The following is a 17,643-nucleotide window of genomic DNA, read 5'->3' as shown; positions in this document are numbered from 1 at the left end:
TGGAGGATGACAGTCTGAACCTCCGACAGCAGAAACTGGAGAAACAGGTGAGCCACATTTACACACAATTAAACAACACACCATAAGACACAAAAACATAATTACACAATCATAAAAACACGATTCAACATAATAAAACACAAGAATACGCACATCAAAAAACAATAATACACACATCAAAACACAATAATACACACATCAAAACACAAGAATACGCACATCAAAACACAATAATACACAATTACACATAAAAGAACAATAATACACAATAATGTTTGTCAAAACACAAAAAAACCTGCATCAAAATGCAATAATACACAATAATGTGTGTCAAAACACAATTAAACACACATCAAAATGCAATAATACACAATAATGTGTGTCAAAACATAATAAAACACACATCAAAATGCAATAATACACAATAATGTGTGTCAAAACACAATTAAACACACATCAAAATGCAATAATACACACTTCAAAACAATAATACACAATAATTGGTGTCAAAACACAATCAAACACACATCAAAGCACAATAATACACAATTACACATACCAGAGCACAATAATGTGCGTCAAAACACAATCAAACACACATCAAAATGCAATAAGACACACATCAAAACAATAATACACAATAATTGGTTTCAAAACACAATCAAACACACATCAAAATGCAATAAAACACACTTCAAAACAATAATACACAATAATTGGCGTCAAAACATAATAAAACACACATCAAAATGTAATAATACACAATAATGTGTGTCAAAACAATAAAACACACATCAAAATGATATAATACACACATCAAAACAATAATACACCATAATTGGTGTCAAAACACAATCAAACACACATCAAAACACAAGAATACACTCATCAAAACACAATAATACACAATTACACATACAAGAACACAATAATGTGCGTCAAAACATAATAAAACACACATCAAAATGCAATAATACACACATCAAAACACAATAATACACAATAATGAGTGTCGAAAGTTAACACAATCAAACACACATCAAAATGATATAATATACACATCAAAACACAATAATACACAATAATGAGTGTCGAAACACAGTCAAACACACATCAAAACACAAGAATACACAATTACACATACGAGAACACAATAATGTGTGTCAAAACACAATCAAACACACATCAAAATTATATAATACACACATCAAAACACAATAATACACAATTACACATACCAGAGCACAATAATGTGCGTCAAAACACAATCAAACACACATCAAAATGATATAATACACACATCAAAACAATAATACACAATAATGTGTATCAAAGCAAAATCAAACACACATCAAAACACAACAATACACAATTACACATACCAGAGCACAATAATGTGCGTCAAAACATAATAAAACACACATCAAAATGCAATAATACACACAATAATACACAATAATGTGCGTCAAAACATAAAACACACATCAAAATGCAATAATACACAATAAGTGGTATCAAAACACAATCAAACACACATCAAAATGCAATAATACACACATCAAAACAATAATACACAATATTTGGTGTCAAAACACAATTAAACACACATCAAAACACAATAATACACAATTACACATACCAGAGCACAATAATTTGTGCGTCAAAATCAAATCAAACACACATCAAAATGATATAATACACACATCAAAACAATAATACACAATAATTGATGTCAAAACACAATCAAACACACATCCAAACACAATAATACACACATCAAAACACAATAATACACAATTACACATACGAGAACACAATAATGTGCGTCAAAACATAATAAAACACACATCAAAATGCAATAATACACACATCAAAACACAATAATACACAATAATGAGTGTCGAAAGTTAACACAATCAAACACACATCAAAATGATATAATATACACATCAAAACACAATAATACACAATAATGAGTGTCGAAACACAGTCAAACACACATCAAAACACAAGAATACACAATTACACATACGAGAACACAATAATGTGTGTCAAAACACAATCAAACACACATCAAAATTATATAATACACACATCAAAACACAATAATACACAATTACACATACCAGAGCACAATAATGTGCGTCAAAACACAATCAAACACACATCAAAATGATATAATACACACATCAAAACAATAATACACAATAATGTGTATCAAAGCAAAATCAAACACACATCAAAACACAACAATACACAATTACACATACCAGAGCACAATAATGTGCGTCAAAACATAATAAAACACACATCAAAATGCAATAATACACACAATAATACACAATAATGTGCGTCAAAACATAAAACACACATCAAAATGCAATAATACACAATAAGTGGTATCAAAACACAATCAAACACACATCAAAATGCAATAATACACACATCAAAACAATAATACACAATATTTGGTGTCAAAACACAATTAAACACACATCAAAACACAATAATACACAATTACACATACCAGAGCACAATAATTTGTGCGTCAAAATCAAATCAAACACACATCAAAATGATATAATACACACATCAAAACAATAATACACAATAATTGATGTCAAAACACAATCAAACACACATCCAAACACAATAATACACACATCAAAACACAATAATACACAATTACACATACGAGAACACAATAATGTGCGTCAAAACATAATAAAACACACATCAAAATGCAATAATACACACATTAAAACACAATAATACACAATAATGAGTGTCGAAACACAATCAAACACACATCAAAATGATATAATACACACATCAAAACAATAATACACATTAATTGATGTCAAAACACAATCAAACACACATCAAAACACAAGAATACACACATCAAAACACAATAATACACAATTACACATACGAGAACACAATAATGTGTGTCAAAACACAATCAAACACACATCAAAATGATATAATACACACATCAAAACAATAATACACAATAATGTGTGTCAAAACACAATCAAACACACATCAAAACACAAGAATACACACATCAAAACACAATAATACACAATTACACATACCAGAGCACAATAATGTGCGTCAAAACATAATAAAACTCACATCAAAATGCAATAATACACAATAATGTGTGTCAAAACACAAGAATACGCACATCAAAACACAATAATACACAATAATGTTTGTCAAAACAATAAAACACACATCAAAATGCAATACTACACAATAATGTGTCAAAACACAATCAAACACACATCAAAATGATATAATACACGCATCAAAACAAACAATAATTGGTGTCAAAACACAATCAAACACACATCAAAACAAGAATACACACATCAAAACACAATAATACACAATTAATTACACATAAAAGAACACAATAATGTGTGTCAAAACACAATCAAACACACATCAAAATGATATAATACACACATCAAAACTATAATACACAATAATTGGTGTCAAAACACAATCAAACACACATCAAAACACAAGAATACACACATCAAAACACAATAATACACAATAATGTGTGTCAAAACACAAGAATACACTCATCAAAACACAATAATGCACAATTACACATACCAGAACACAATAATGTGCGTCAAAACATGATAAAACACACATCAAAATGCAATAACACACAATAATGTGTCAAAAAACACAAGAATACGCACATCAAAGCACAATAATACACAATTACACATACCAGAGCACAATAATGTGCGTCAAAACATAATAAAACACACATCAAAATGCAATAATACACAATAATGAGTGTCGAAACAGTCAAACACACATCAAAACACAATACACAATTACACATACCAGAACACAAAAAAATCAATAAAACAAACAATAAAACACAAATAATACACAATATCACACAAAAACACAATAACATACATTAAAACAACAACACAAACATGCATCCAAACAAAGTAACATATCAAAATAATAAACTACAGTAACAGGTCAGAGCACACACACACACACAGTATAATTGTTAGTGTTTGAGAGCTTTTCTGCTGTTAAACGTGGTTTCCTGTGAAGCGTGCCGCCCTCGCTTCTCTTCCTGTCGTCCCAGATGTCGTCGTGAGGATGATTCTAGCGAGCGTTCGGCAACTTCTTCATCTTCCCGTGAGTGTTGTGTTTCTGAGGAAGGAGTGTTTTCTGCAAACATCCTCCTGATCTTTACTTTACCTCCTTATCGTTCACTTGCTGTGCTCTCGATGTTATTATCGTTGCATTAAACTCTTTGAACACTTCTTCTTGCTCTTCGTTATGATTGTTTTTCACATGCCGCCCCATACGCAACAAACTGAGGTGCTCTGACCCAATCACAATCTGGCCCTCGTCAAACTCGCTCAAATCAGAATCAGAATGAGCTTTATTGCCAGGTGTGCTTACACACACGAGGAATTTGTTTTGGTTACAGAAGCTTCCAGTACACAATGTAAATTGACAAGACAAGAGACAAGTAACATAAAAATAAATTTGTAAGTTAAACACACAATGGTGGAAATGCAATGTGACAGAAGCGCTTCGGATGGAATAGAATATGTACAGATGTTTTGTAAATATAGGTACTATATATAAGTTATAAGGTGCTATATGTGAAATGTCTGAGGTAAAGTTTTGCACACATTTATTGCACAGTAGGGTGTATAATATGTATATACGGGTGGATCTACAGGTGTTTTAAATATACAAATGTACACATTTTTAAGGTGCTATATACACAGAGTCTGACGGAAGTTGTTTATTGCACACATTTATTGCTCAAGGTGAACATTTAACTGTTCATGAGGTAGATGGCCTGAGGAAAGAAGCTTAAATCCTTACGCTTGCCCATCTTTCGTTCATCTTTTGTCAATTTTCTAAAGAGCGTTGATCGCTTTATCAGGGCTTGACGCTTACTTTATTCCCATGGTGCACCTTAGGAGCACATTTAGAAACTTTAGGGGTGCTATTTCTGCATTTATAGATAAAACGCTGTAACAGATTTGGCCATATTAGTGTTATTTTCGTATCACTGAGATACTGTATAGTTTTTGTTAATATTTTGAATTCTAATTTAATTAAAATTTTAGTGAAGTTTTAGTAATTCTGTTGTTTTGTCTGGTTTTTTTTTTAAATGTCTATAGTTTGAATCAGTTTTAGTTCGGTACATCAGGTTAAAGGTGCACTATGTAAGATTTTTTCAGTAAAATATCCAAAAGCCACTTGGCCAGTGTTATATATTGTGTTCAGTTCAGTACTTACAATATTCCAAATGTTTCCAACTATTTGTAAATCGTGAGATGCTCTTTTACCCGAGGAACCGGCGGTGTGAGGGCATGGCCTGTCGATGACATCATATCCGCGTTAGTTTGCGGTTTTATTCTGCAGAAACGCTTTACTCTCACTGCAGTGTGAACAAGTGTCATAGCAGCGGCTGAGAGAACACAGAGTAACGCCATCCCATCATCAACACACTCAGATGTGTGTAATATGATCAGCAGAGATGCGTTACCTCACACTCATGACCGGAAATGGCGACTGTGGCATAATAAAAGTCCCGCTGCTCGCGAGGCGTGTGTTGCGTTCATCTTATTAACAATCGCTCCAGCGGTTCCTCAGCTCCACAACACTCGCTCTAGGGCTGTGCAATTAATTGAATTTCGATTTCGATTTTTCCTCCCAACGATCACCAAAATAGTACAATCGAGAAAAAACGATTATTTTGCCATGTTCAGTTTTGCAAGAACACTCTTATTTTGTCTTGCGTTCTGAATGAAACGCGCACGCGTTCATCCGCCCCTCCCGAAGCCACAATCTCTCTCAGTTCGTGAGTCTCGTGTGCATATCATCCGCTGGAATTTAAAAACTCGGCGCGAGTAAAGATGGCAGAAGGAGGGCAGTTACAGCAGCGTTTGGTGAGCAAAAAAGGCAAAACCAACTCCGTTGTCTGGGAACAGTTTGGCTTCGAGGAATCAGACGACGAGCAGAAACATGCTACGTGCAAGATTTGCTACATGGTAGTGGCTGCAACGCAAGGGAACGCCACGAATTTGTTTAACCACTTGAAAATTAAACACAGAGTGACCTATGACAATCTAATAAAGAAACAAAAATTGACGAGAGCAGGGGTGCCGTGTAAACGTCGAGTGCTGCCGTATGTTTGAATATGACCAGTCGTTTTCACCGTCGTCACCCGGGTTTAGTGCCAGAAGACGCGAATGAGAAGCCGCGCGCGCAGTGAGAAAATGTGTCTCTGTGCGCTCATCCGAGAGCACGCACACGTCTCACAGCGCGCAAATATTGAGTTCTCTTTTAAGTCTTGCTCTTGAACGGACAAACTCACACAAAACGTATGTCAACATGTCCATCTTGATGAGTATCCTAGCAGACATAGTCTGAATATGCCTTAAGTGAACTTTATACAGTCGATAAAGACGACGCATATCCGATCCGGATTGAATAGCTTTTGTAAGTTTAATAGGATTAATCTTTAATTTATGCACTCAAATATGCAATGTTATTTTACATTTGAGACATTTCTGTACCTGAAAACTAATGTTAGACGTACCTGAAAAGCATATCTAGCCGAACCATATTGTTGATCTTATTTATTTGTGGTTATCATTTTTACGTGAATACTTTTATTCTTTGATTTGAATATATGTTATATTATTTATTTTAATAGTTCAAAAAGTACAACAAATGTTACAATTTCAATTGAATTGTTGAAAGGTGTATTTTTAATAAATACAACACATTCCCAAAGTCATGTGAAATAATCGTGTTACATAATCGTGATTTCAATATTGACCAAAATAATCGTGATAATGATTTTTTCCATAATCGAGCAGCCCTAACTCGCTCCTGCTCTGCTTCACTACAGTAACGTTAATAATCACATCCACATGATTTCTGCCCGAGTCCGATCCCGATTCTTTCCCACCGGCTGAAGTGAAGACCACATGTCCCATGAATCCACGCTCAAACGTGCCGTCATCAAACTACACCTTTGTTTTGAACAGGCGACCTCTAGCGGACTGAAAAGTTACATAATGCACCTTTAATGAAACTAAATTAGTTTTTTAATATTTTATTTTATGTCAGGTAACATTTATTAATTCCAAGTAAAGAGATTTTTGCATGGTTTTAGTTTTTGTTAACTATAATAACACTGATAATAGTAAAAATCTATATATTTAACCCCTTAAGGTGGGACGCCTGGTGCTCTTTTTTTGATCGCCTTTTTTCGTATCATATATTTAAGTAATTATCATAATTATCATTAGGTATCACTTGAAAGCTTACAAACTCAAAATTCATCCTGTGAAACTGTTTTGAAATCGGACATTGTGTTACCATGGAAACGTTACTCTAAATTATTCTAGCAGGCTCCTCCCCCTAGTGGGCGTCGTCATGTTTCATATTACAACAATTATTTTAACTACTTTATAATCTAAACCTTTTCTAATCTTGACAAAACACATATCGTCGGAAAGGTCTGAGTCTCAAGGGTCCATATTTGGGGACTGTTTTGTGATATTTGGACAGAAATTTACAGGAAAATGCATCAAAAAAACAATCAATGGAATTTGAATGACACCCGGTGGCTATTTTTGGTACAGCGCCTAAACAAAATCTCATGGGGACTTCAATTTTTGTGATATCAACTTCAAATTTGGAACACAACTGGGTTAGACATATGGCTTTGATTTTATAGTAATTTAAGAGTAATTTTTCTTTGAAAAATATATATTTTATATGAAATAAAAATATTTAGTACAGTATTTTTCATTTACAGTAAATTTAAACTTCCATAACATTTTCATACTTTCATGTTTTGAATTGCAATAATCTGCAGAGTGTCTTCTTTAAAACGAGACCAAACTTTGGTCTATATTCCAAAGCATTCTTGAATTACAGCCCTTTAAGTTTGGATAGTGCATTTTCATGTGTATTCTCAAAAAGGGTGGTGACAGTTAAAGGGTTAAAAATAATGATAATAATAATGTTCTTAGTCTTTCCTTCCTGTGTCGGGGCGTCCCAGACAGAAGCTACAATAGTACTTTAAATTAAATAAAAATTAAATACAGTTTGTGTAACCAAATAATAACCAAGGACTTTTATTTAATAGACAAGCCCGAAATACACCCAGGACTCTTATTTTGAAATGTATATGCTTTATTTTTGCTTTGCAAGTCGGTGTGCACACTCACATTGGCGCCCTTTGTTTTTTATTTTAATTTTATTTATTTAATAATTTCTTTAAAAAAGGGACAGATACCACCAACATAGATCATTTTGACTAAACAATCTGATGTCTGTATCACAGTGTATATAGCCAAAGGCTAATTTGCAACACTTGTCCCTAGAAGGGCCTTTATCAATCAAAAACAATAAATACAAAAAAGTATCTAAAAACCGATTCATACATTAATAAAACTCAAACAATAATACTCTATAACTTCCAAACATACACAATACATTCACAATATTATAAGTGAGTACAATTCTGATTTATCCTTAACCAAGTCTTAAGTCTGGAAGAAAACATTTTAAAGTCAGGAATAGTTTTAATATCACGAGGCGATAAACGACGGCGATAAGCGCGCACGAAAATCGTGCCGGCGTGAACAGGCCTTAACAACGGTATCATAATTGATCAGCATTAGTTCATAAGCATTCGCTTGGCATAAATGTGCGATATTCATCGATCACGCAAACCTGTAGATTCACAACAGCGCCACCTTCAGGATTTGAAATGTGACTTTTATTCAATGAAATCATAGCCTTCTGAAGTTTAATAGTCACGTTAGGCACTATCGCCATTTATGTTTTTCCATCCCCAAAATATAAGACGCCTCAAAATGTAAAATGATCATTAAGACGCTTATGTCATTTAAGGCAGTGGTTCTCAAATGGGTGTACGTGAGATTTTAAAATATATATATATATACAGAGGCATTAAAAAGTATGTGAACCGCTTGCAGAGTCTGTGAAAATAGGAATAATTTTAACTAAATAAGAGGGATCATACAAAATGCATGTTATTTTTTATTTAGTGCTGTCCTGAATAAGATATTTTACATAAAAAATGTTTACATATCGTCCACAAGACAAAAAAAAATGCTGAATTTATTCAAATAACCCTGATAAAAAGTTTCTGAACCATTGATTCTCAGTGCTGTGTGTCGTTCCCTGGATGATCCACGGCTGTGTGTGTGTGTGTGTGTGTGTGTGTCGTTCCCTGGATGATCCACGGCTGTGTGTGTGTTTTGTGATGGTTGTTCACGAGTCTCTTGTTTGTCCTGAGCAGTTAAACTGCCCAATGTTCTTCAGAAAAATCCTCCAGGTCCTGCACATTCTTCAGTTTTCCAGCATCTTTTTCATATTTGACCCTCTCCAGCAATGAATGTATGATTTTAAGATCCATCTTTTCACACTGAGGACGATTGAGGGACTCAAACACAACTACTGAAAAAGCTTCAATCATTCACTGAAGCTCCAGAAGGAAACACGACACATTAAGAGCCGGGGGTGAAAACCTATTGAATTTGAAAATCAAGGTAAATTGTGCTTAATTTGTCTTCCGGGAAACATGCAAGTATCTTCTGTTGCTTCTGAAGGGCAGAACTCAATGAAAAAAAAAAAATATTTAAACAAAATAAGAAAAATGTGGACATCTTCATCCTGTTCAAAAGTTTTCACCCCCTGCTCTTAATGTGTCGTGTTTCCTTCTGGAGCTTCAGTGAATGATTGAAGCTTTTTCAGTAGTTGTGTTTGAGTCCCTCAATCGTCCTCAGTGTGAAAAGATGGATCTTAAAATCATACAGTCATTGCTGGAGAGGGTCAAATATGAAAAAGATGCTGGAAAACTGAAGAATGTGCAGGACCTGGAGGATTTTTCTGAAGAACATTGGGCAGTTTAACTGCTCAGGACAAACAAGAGACTCAAGAACAACCATCACAAAACACACACACACACACACAGCCGTGGATCATCCAGGGAACGACACACACACACACACACAGCCGTGGATCATCCAGAGAACGACACACACACACACACACACACAGCCGTGGATCATCCAGGGAACGACACACACACACACACACACACACACACACAGCCGTGGATCATCAGGGAACGACATACAGCACTGAGATTCAATGGTTCATAAACTTTTTATCAGGGTTATTTTAATAAATTCAGCTATTTTAAGTATCAGTAAACATTTTTTATGTAAAATATCTTATTCAGGACAGTACTAAATAAAAAATAACATGCATTTTGTATGATCCCTCTTATTTAGTTAAAATTATTCCCATTTTCACAGATTCTGCAAGCGGTTCACATACTTTCTCATGCCACTGTAGTTAAAAAGTAGCATCCATGCAAAAATCCTTTAAAATAATTATTTAATAAATATTTCAGGAAAATATAAGTATAAGTTCATAAAATGAATTTTATATTCAGTATTGAGATGCTCATTTCGGTTAATTTTCCCGACCGATAACCGCCGCTCATTATCCGAATATTACCGTTAACTGATTAGATTATAATATTGAATTGGCATTAAATAAAAATAATACAATTGACGAGTGTCTGTGACCCGTTAAAAGATATTTGGGTATATTCTACCGTGCAATTGCAAACAGCAGCATAAAGAACAGATCAACAACAACTTTATTTTGAGAAAAACAATAAAATATAAATAACAAGAATAAAATAAATATTACTAAATATTTTTCACTTAAATAATTACCAAATTAAGATGACAAGACGAAAATACACTGAATCCGTTTGAAGCTTTGAAGAAACGGAATAGTTTTTTTTCAGTATAAGTTTTTTTTTTTTCCTCAAATAAAAATAGCAGGCCTATCTCAATCCACACCTGGTACATCACTGAAAAAAGGTTGAGAACCACTGATTTGAAGGTCCTGTTCTTCGTGATCCCATTTTTCAAACTTTAGTTAGTGTGTAATGTTGCTGTTAGAGCATAAATAATACCTGTAAAATTATAAAGTTCAATGCCAAGCGAGATATTTTATTTAAAGCTACACTGTGTAACTTTTTTAGTTTATTCTTAGCTAAAAACACTTAGTTCTTTCAAAAATATATGTGCTCATTAATGTATATTTACTTCTTTCAAGTAATAAAGTATTCTCGTAAGTTTATAATATGCCATTGTAAATACATACGGGTGAGGGTTCGAATGCGGGTCGCCATGTTGCCCCTCCATCTTGAAAGTACATTAGCCAAAGAGGGACATACCCGTAAATTCAAGCTTCGCCTTTGGCGTTTTAACACTCGATGGCACCGTGTCGAATGTGGACGAGGTCAAACTGGAAGCCATGTTAATCTTGGACTAAATCGGCCACCGTAGGAGTTAAAACGAAATCGGAATTGAGAGGAAGAGAAACTAATATTCACTGGATGGTCATATACCTTTTAACCGCAAGATGGGGGAAAATATCACACAGTGTAGCTTTAACAGAAGTTCGCTTTCAAAGCTTACAGCGAACAGCCGGTTTGGACTACATCCCTGTACTTCCTACTTTAATGACGTCAATTGAACAGTTTGTTGACTAAACTCCGCCCACAAGAATACGCAAAAAAGGGGGCGTGGTCTTGTTGTTCTCCCACGTGGATAAGAGGAAGTGTTGCGTTTGTAGAGTGTGTTTGTCGCCATGTCGTCGAGACGCTGTTATTTTCATCCCGGGTCTGATTCCGGCTCAAATTAATACGGTAATATAGACATGTTTACAATAACATTGAGTGCGTTCATCTCCCCGTTATGGTAAGAGGCGTGACCTTTCCGGGCAACGTGCGCTAAGCTGCTGTCCAATCACAACACAGGAACCGCTGGCACAATCAGAACTCGTTACGTATTTCTGAAGGAGGGACTTCATAGAACAAGGAAATTCTCAAGCCGTTTTTAGGACAGTGAAAACAGCGTTATACAGATAATAAATTGTGTGAAAAATACTGTGTTTTTTTTACACGCGAAACATGAACACGTTATATTGCACACTGTAAACACAATCAAAGCTTCAGAAACACAGGAAAAACGGGACCTTTAAAGCCACACTGTGTGATATTTTCCCCCATCTAGTGGTGAAAAGGTATATGACCATCCAGTGAATATTAGTTTCTCTTCCTCTCAATTCCAATTTCGTTTTAACTCCTACGGTGGCCGATTTAGTCCAAGATTAACATGGCTTCCAGTTCGACCTCGTCCACATTCGACACGGTGCCATCGAGTGTTAAAACGCGAAAGGCGAAGCTTGAATTTACGGGTATGTCCCTCTTTGACTAATGTACTTTCAAGATGGAGGGGCAACATGGCGACCCGCATTCGAACCCTCACCCGTATGTATTTACAATGGCATATTATAAACTTACGAGAATACTTTATTACTTGAAAGAAGTAAATATACATTAATGAGCACATATATTTTTGAAAGAACTAAGTGTTTTTAGCTAAGAATAAACTAAAAAAGTTACACAGTGTAGCTTTAATGTATTGAAGACTTTTTATGACATGCTCCAAAATACCTTGTACAGTTCGCACACATCTTTTTATTCGCATCTATTCATGCGAGTGAAATGGTCGCACTGTCGAGCCCTGTTTAAATGACGAACAGATTGAATTTAGGGTTTTTTGTGTGTCTGCAGAGGGCGCTGTTGGAGCAGAAGCAGCGGCGGAAACGCCAGGAGCCGCTGATGGTCCAGCCGAACCCGGAGGGACGTCCGCGGCGATCACGGCCCCGCCGCAGTGAGGAACAAGCGCTGCTCGTGGAGCCCCACGTCAGCACGAGCAGTGACATCATCCTAGATGGTGAGGTCAACACACGCGACCTTTGAGAGCTCAATCCCGACACTCCTCAAGGCTACAGCGTTTTAGTTTCAAAACGCTCCTCGTCCAATGGTTTTCCAAAAGCATCTCGTCCACACTGAAGCATCAGCAAACGATAAAATAATCTCACTGCATATTTGTATATACACTCACCTAAAGGATTATTAGGAACACACACTAATACTGTGTTTGACCTCCTTTCACCTTCAGAACTGCCTTAATTCTACGTAGCATTGATTCAACAAGGTGCTGAAAGCATTCTTTAGAAATGTTGGCCCATATTGATAGGAGAGCATCTTGCAGTTGATGGAGATTTGTGGGATGCACATCCAGGGCACGAAGCTCCCGTTCCACCACATCCCAAAGATGCTCTATTGGGTTGAGATCTGGTGACTGTGGCGGCCATTTTAGTCCAGTGAACTCATTGTCATGTTCAAGAAACCAATTTGAAATGATTGGAGCTTTGTGACGGTGCATTATCCTGCTGGAAGTAGCCATCAGAGGATGGGGACATGGTGCTCATAAAGGGATGGACATGGGCAGAAACAATGCTCAGGTAGGCCGTGGCATTTAAACCATGCCCAATTGGCACTAAGAGGCCTAAAGTGTGCCAAGAAAACATCCCCCACACCATTACACCACCACCACCAGCCTGCACAGTGGTAACAAGGCATGATGGATCCATGTTCTCATTCTGTTTACGCCAGATTCTGACTCTACCATCTGAATGTCTCAACAGAAATCCAGACTCATCAGACCAGGCAACATTTTTCCAGTCTTCAACTGTCCAATTTTGGTGAGCTTGTGCAAATTGTCGCCTCTTTTTCCTATTTGTAGAGGAGATGAGTGTAACCCGGTGGGGTCTTCTGCTGTTGTAGCTCATCCGCCTCAAGGTTGTGTGTGTTGTGGCTTCACAAATGCTTTGCTGCAGACCTCGGTTGTAACGAGTGGTTATTTCAGTCAAAGTTGCTCTTCTATAAGCTTGAATCAGTCGGCCCATTCTCCTCTGACCTCCAGCATCAACAAGGCATTTTCTCCCACAGGACTGCCGCATACTGGATGTTTTTCCCTTTTCACACCATTCTTTGTAAACCCTAGAAATGGTTGTGTGTGAAAATCCCAGTAACTGAGCAGATTGTGAAATACTCAGACCGGCCCGTCTCGCACCAACAACCATGCCACGCTCAAAATGTCTTAAATCCCCTTTCTTTCCCATTCCGACATTCAGTGTGGAGTTCAGGAGATTTTCTTGACCAGGACCACACCCCTAAATGCATTGAAGCAACTGCCATGTGATTGGTTGATTAGATAATTGCATTAATGAGAAATTGAACAGGTGTTCCTAATAATCCTTTAGGTGAGTGTATGTTTAAGTGCGATACCGAAAATTCTCACCCTATTCTTCAGGCACAGTCATTTTATTTGCAAAATATCCCACCACTCTCTGGTGTGTCCAGGTCACATTCAGTCGCTTTTCCATGTGTGTCTAAAATGCAATCGCCCTCATGTTTTGACAGCAATTGTGAGTACATTTTCTGCCATCTTTGCAGGAATGCAATATGAAGATTGTACAAAGTAGAGCTGCAAGATTCGAATGCCTTTGTGATCTTATTCCTAAATGTCAGCGATTCGGCTCTGTTTATTAAAGCTTTGACGAGTATAAACACACTGATTTAGATCTGCGTTCTGACCCAGAGAGAGCCGTTCTTCTTAACCACACCGTATCATCATTTCTGTCTTACAATAATTAAGATTATCACAGAAGAACTGGGATAAAAGTTTATAGTTCGGATATAAACACTGGTGTCTACAGTAATGATAAAAATAGAGATCATCGCCTTTTGAAAGTAACTTGATGCTTCAAATAAAGATTGTATCAATTACATTGACACCTACACCAGTAGGTGGAGACAAGGGACACTTAAAAATGTGTTTTTGAATCATTCACTCAAGAGATTCATTCAAAAATGTTGATTCATCCAGTAATGAAACAAGTTAAGTCTTTACGAGTGAGTCATTGAATCATTCATTAAAGAGATTTGTTCAAAAACGCTGATTCATCCAGTAATGAAACAAGTGAAGTCTTTATGAGTGAGTCATTGAATCATTCATTCAAGAGATTTGTTCAAAAACGCTGATTCATCCAGTAATGAAACAAGTGAAGTCTTTATGAGTGAGTCATTGAATCATTCATTCAAGAGATTTGTTCAAAAACGCTGATTCATCCAGTAATGAAACAAGTGAAGTCTTTATGAGTGAGTCATTGAATCATTCATTCAAGAGATTTGTTCAAAAACGCTGATTCATCCAGTAATGAAACAAGTGAAGTCTTTATGAGTGAGTCATTGAATCATTCATTCAAGAGATTTGTTCAAAAACGCTGATTCATCCAGTAATGAAACAAGTGAAGTCTTTATGAGTGAGTCATTGAATCATTCACTCAATAGATTTGTTCAAAAACACTGATTCATTTAGTAATGAAACAAGTGAAGTCTTTATGAGTGAGTCATTGAATCATTCATTCAAGAGATTTGTTCAAAAACGCTGATTCATCCAGTAATGAAACAAGTGAAGTCTTTATGAGTGAGTCATTGAATCATTCACTCAATAGATTTGTTCAAAAACGCTGATTCATCCAGTAATGAAACAAGTGAAGTCTTTATGAGTGAGTCATTGAATCATTCATTCAAGAGATTTGTTCAAAAACACTGATTCATTTAGTAATGAAACAAGTGAAGTCTTTACGAGTGAGTCATTGAATCATTCACTCAAGAGATTCGTTCAAAAACGCTGATTCATCCAGTAATGAAACAAGTGAAGTCTTTATGAGTGAGTCATTGAATCATTCCCCTGTCTTCCCCTCCTCTGTTTTGCTTAGATATCATTTGTTGAACAGTTCTCGCTCCTCTTGTCTGTTTCTCAGGACTCGTATCAGTTGTTTGTCCTTCACTCTCTCTGGGAAGGTTTTTTGGACTTTTCAATTTAAATTGAGGCCTTATGGCATGTGTGTTTGTCAGGCATCGACGGGCCCGCGGCGCTGCTGGGATCGGACGCTCCGGATCTGGGCTGTAAGATCCAGGTTCTGTCGGTCAGTCAGCCGGCTCAGTCCTCGCCGCCCGCCGCAGAAGAGCCAGAGACCGACGCTGACACAGACACACTGCTGGAGCCCAAGACTGACATACACACACTGCTGCAGAGACGCGGTAACACACACACACACACGCTTACACACGCCTGCTTCTGATTTTATAATGCCCATGATAACGATACCCTGATATACACCGAACACTGGCATGTGTCTACACACACACACACACTCATAGTGCAGGATGGTGGAGTGTGTGTGTCTCAGGAGACTGTGTGTAAATGGCAGATCTTCGGCTGTTGTTTCTCATCTCGATCTCTGAACTCTGCTCCTCTCAGGACTGTCTGGCAGCATGAACTACGACGAGGCCAGTGAGGATGAGGATGAAGAGGCCGAAGAGCGGAGTCGATCGCTGTCCCCGAACGCAGAGAGCACACGACCTGCATCGGCCTCCAGCACTAAATCCACCACGGTGAGACACACACACACACACACACACACACACACACACACACACACACACACACACACACACACACACACACACACACACACACACACACACACACACACAGACACACACACACACACACACACAGACACACACACACACACACACACACACACACACACACACACACACACACACACACACACACACACACACACACAGACACACACACAGACAGACACACACACACACACACACACACACAGACACACACACACACACACACACACACACACACAGACAGACACACACACACACACACACACACACACACACACACACAGACAGACACACACACACACACACACACACACACACACACACACACACACACACACACACACACAGACACACACACAGACAGACACACACACACACACACACACACACACACAGACACACACACACACACACACACACACACACACACACAGACAGACACACACACACACACACACACAGACACACACACAGACAGACACACACACACACACACACACACACACACAGACACACACACACACACACACACACACACACACAGACAGACACACACACACACACACACACACACACACACACACACAGACAGACACACACACACACACACACACACACACACACACACACACACACACACACACACACACACACACACACACACAGACACACACACAGACAGACACACACACACACACACACACACACACAGACACACACACACACACACACACACACACACACAGACAGACACACACACACACACACACAGACACACACACACACACACACACACACACACACACAGACACACACACACACACACACACACACACACACACAGACACACACACAGACAGACACACACACACACACACACACACACACACACACACACACACACACACACAGACAGAAACACACACACAGACACACACACACACACACACACACAGACACACACACACACACACACACACACACACACACACACACACACACAGACACACACACAGATGTTGGGTTTTCATGTTTTATGGGGACTTTCTATAAGCGGAATGGTTTTTTTATCATTTTACAATGTAAAATGATGTTTAAATAAGTAATAAAAATAGAATAAAATAAACAAATACTAAATA

The 17,643-nt window shown here is 37.3% G+C and overlaps 1 protein-coding gene across 4 annotated transcripts in view; it reads left to right on the top strand.

Moving 5' to 3' along the window:
• Positions 1–17,643, top strand: part of tulp3 (TUB like protein 3) — a 38,721-nt gene that overhangs the window by 9,574 nt on the left and 11,504 nt on the right. Inside the window, exons 3-7 of one of the 4 annotated variants that reach the window (XM_079817014.1) lie at positions 1–47; positions 12,728–12,890; positions 13,648–13,704; positions 15,926–16,111; positions 16,332–16,465. The exon at positions 1–47 is cut by the window's left edge and continues 5 nt beyond it. In XM_079817014.1, coding sequence (XP_079673140.1) covers positions 1–47; positions 12,728–12,890; positions 13,648–13,704; positions 15,926–16,111; positions 16,332–16,465 — 587 coding nt within the window. Of the gene's footprint in view, positions 48–4,123; positions 4,189–12,727; positions 12,891–13,647; positions 13,705–15,925; positions 16,112–16,331; positions 16,466–17,643 lie in introns of those variants that run through there. The other 3 variants (XM_079817016.1, XM_079817015.1, XM_079817017.1) reach the window with 3 other exon arrangements.

This window comes from Gobio gobio, assembly GCF_949357685.1.
Source record: "Gobio gobio genome assembly, chromosome: 5".
NCBI classification, from domain to species: domain Eukaryota; kingdom Metazoa; phylum Chordata; class Actinopteri; order Cypriniformes; family Gobionidae; genus Gobio; species Gobio gobio.
The sequence above is the reverse complement of the archived record's forward strand: the minus strand, read 5'-3'. Positions and strand labels throughout refer to the sequence as shown.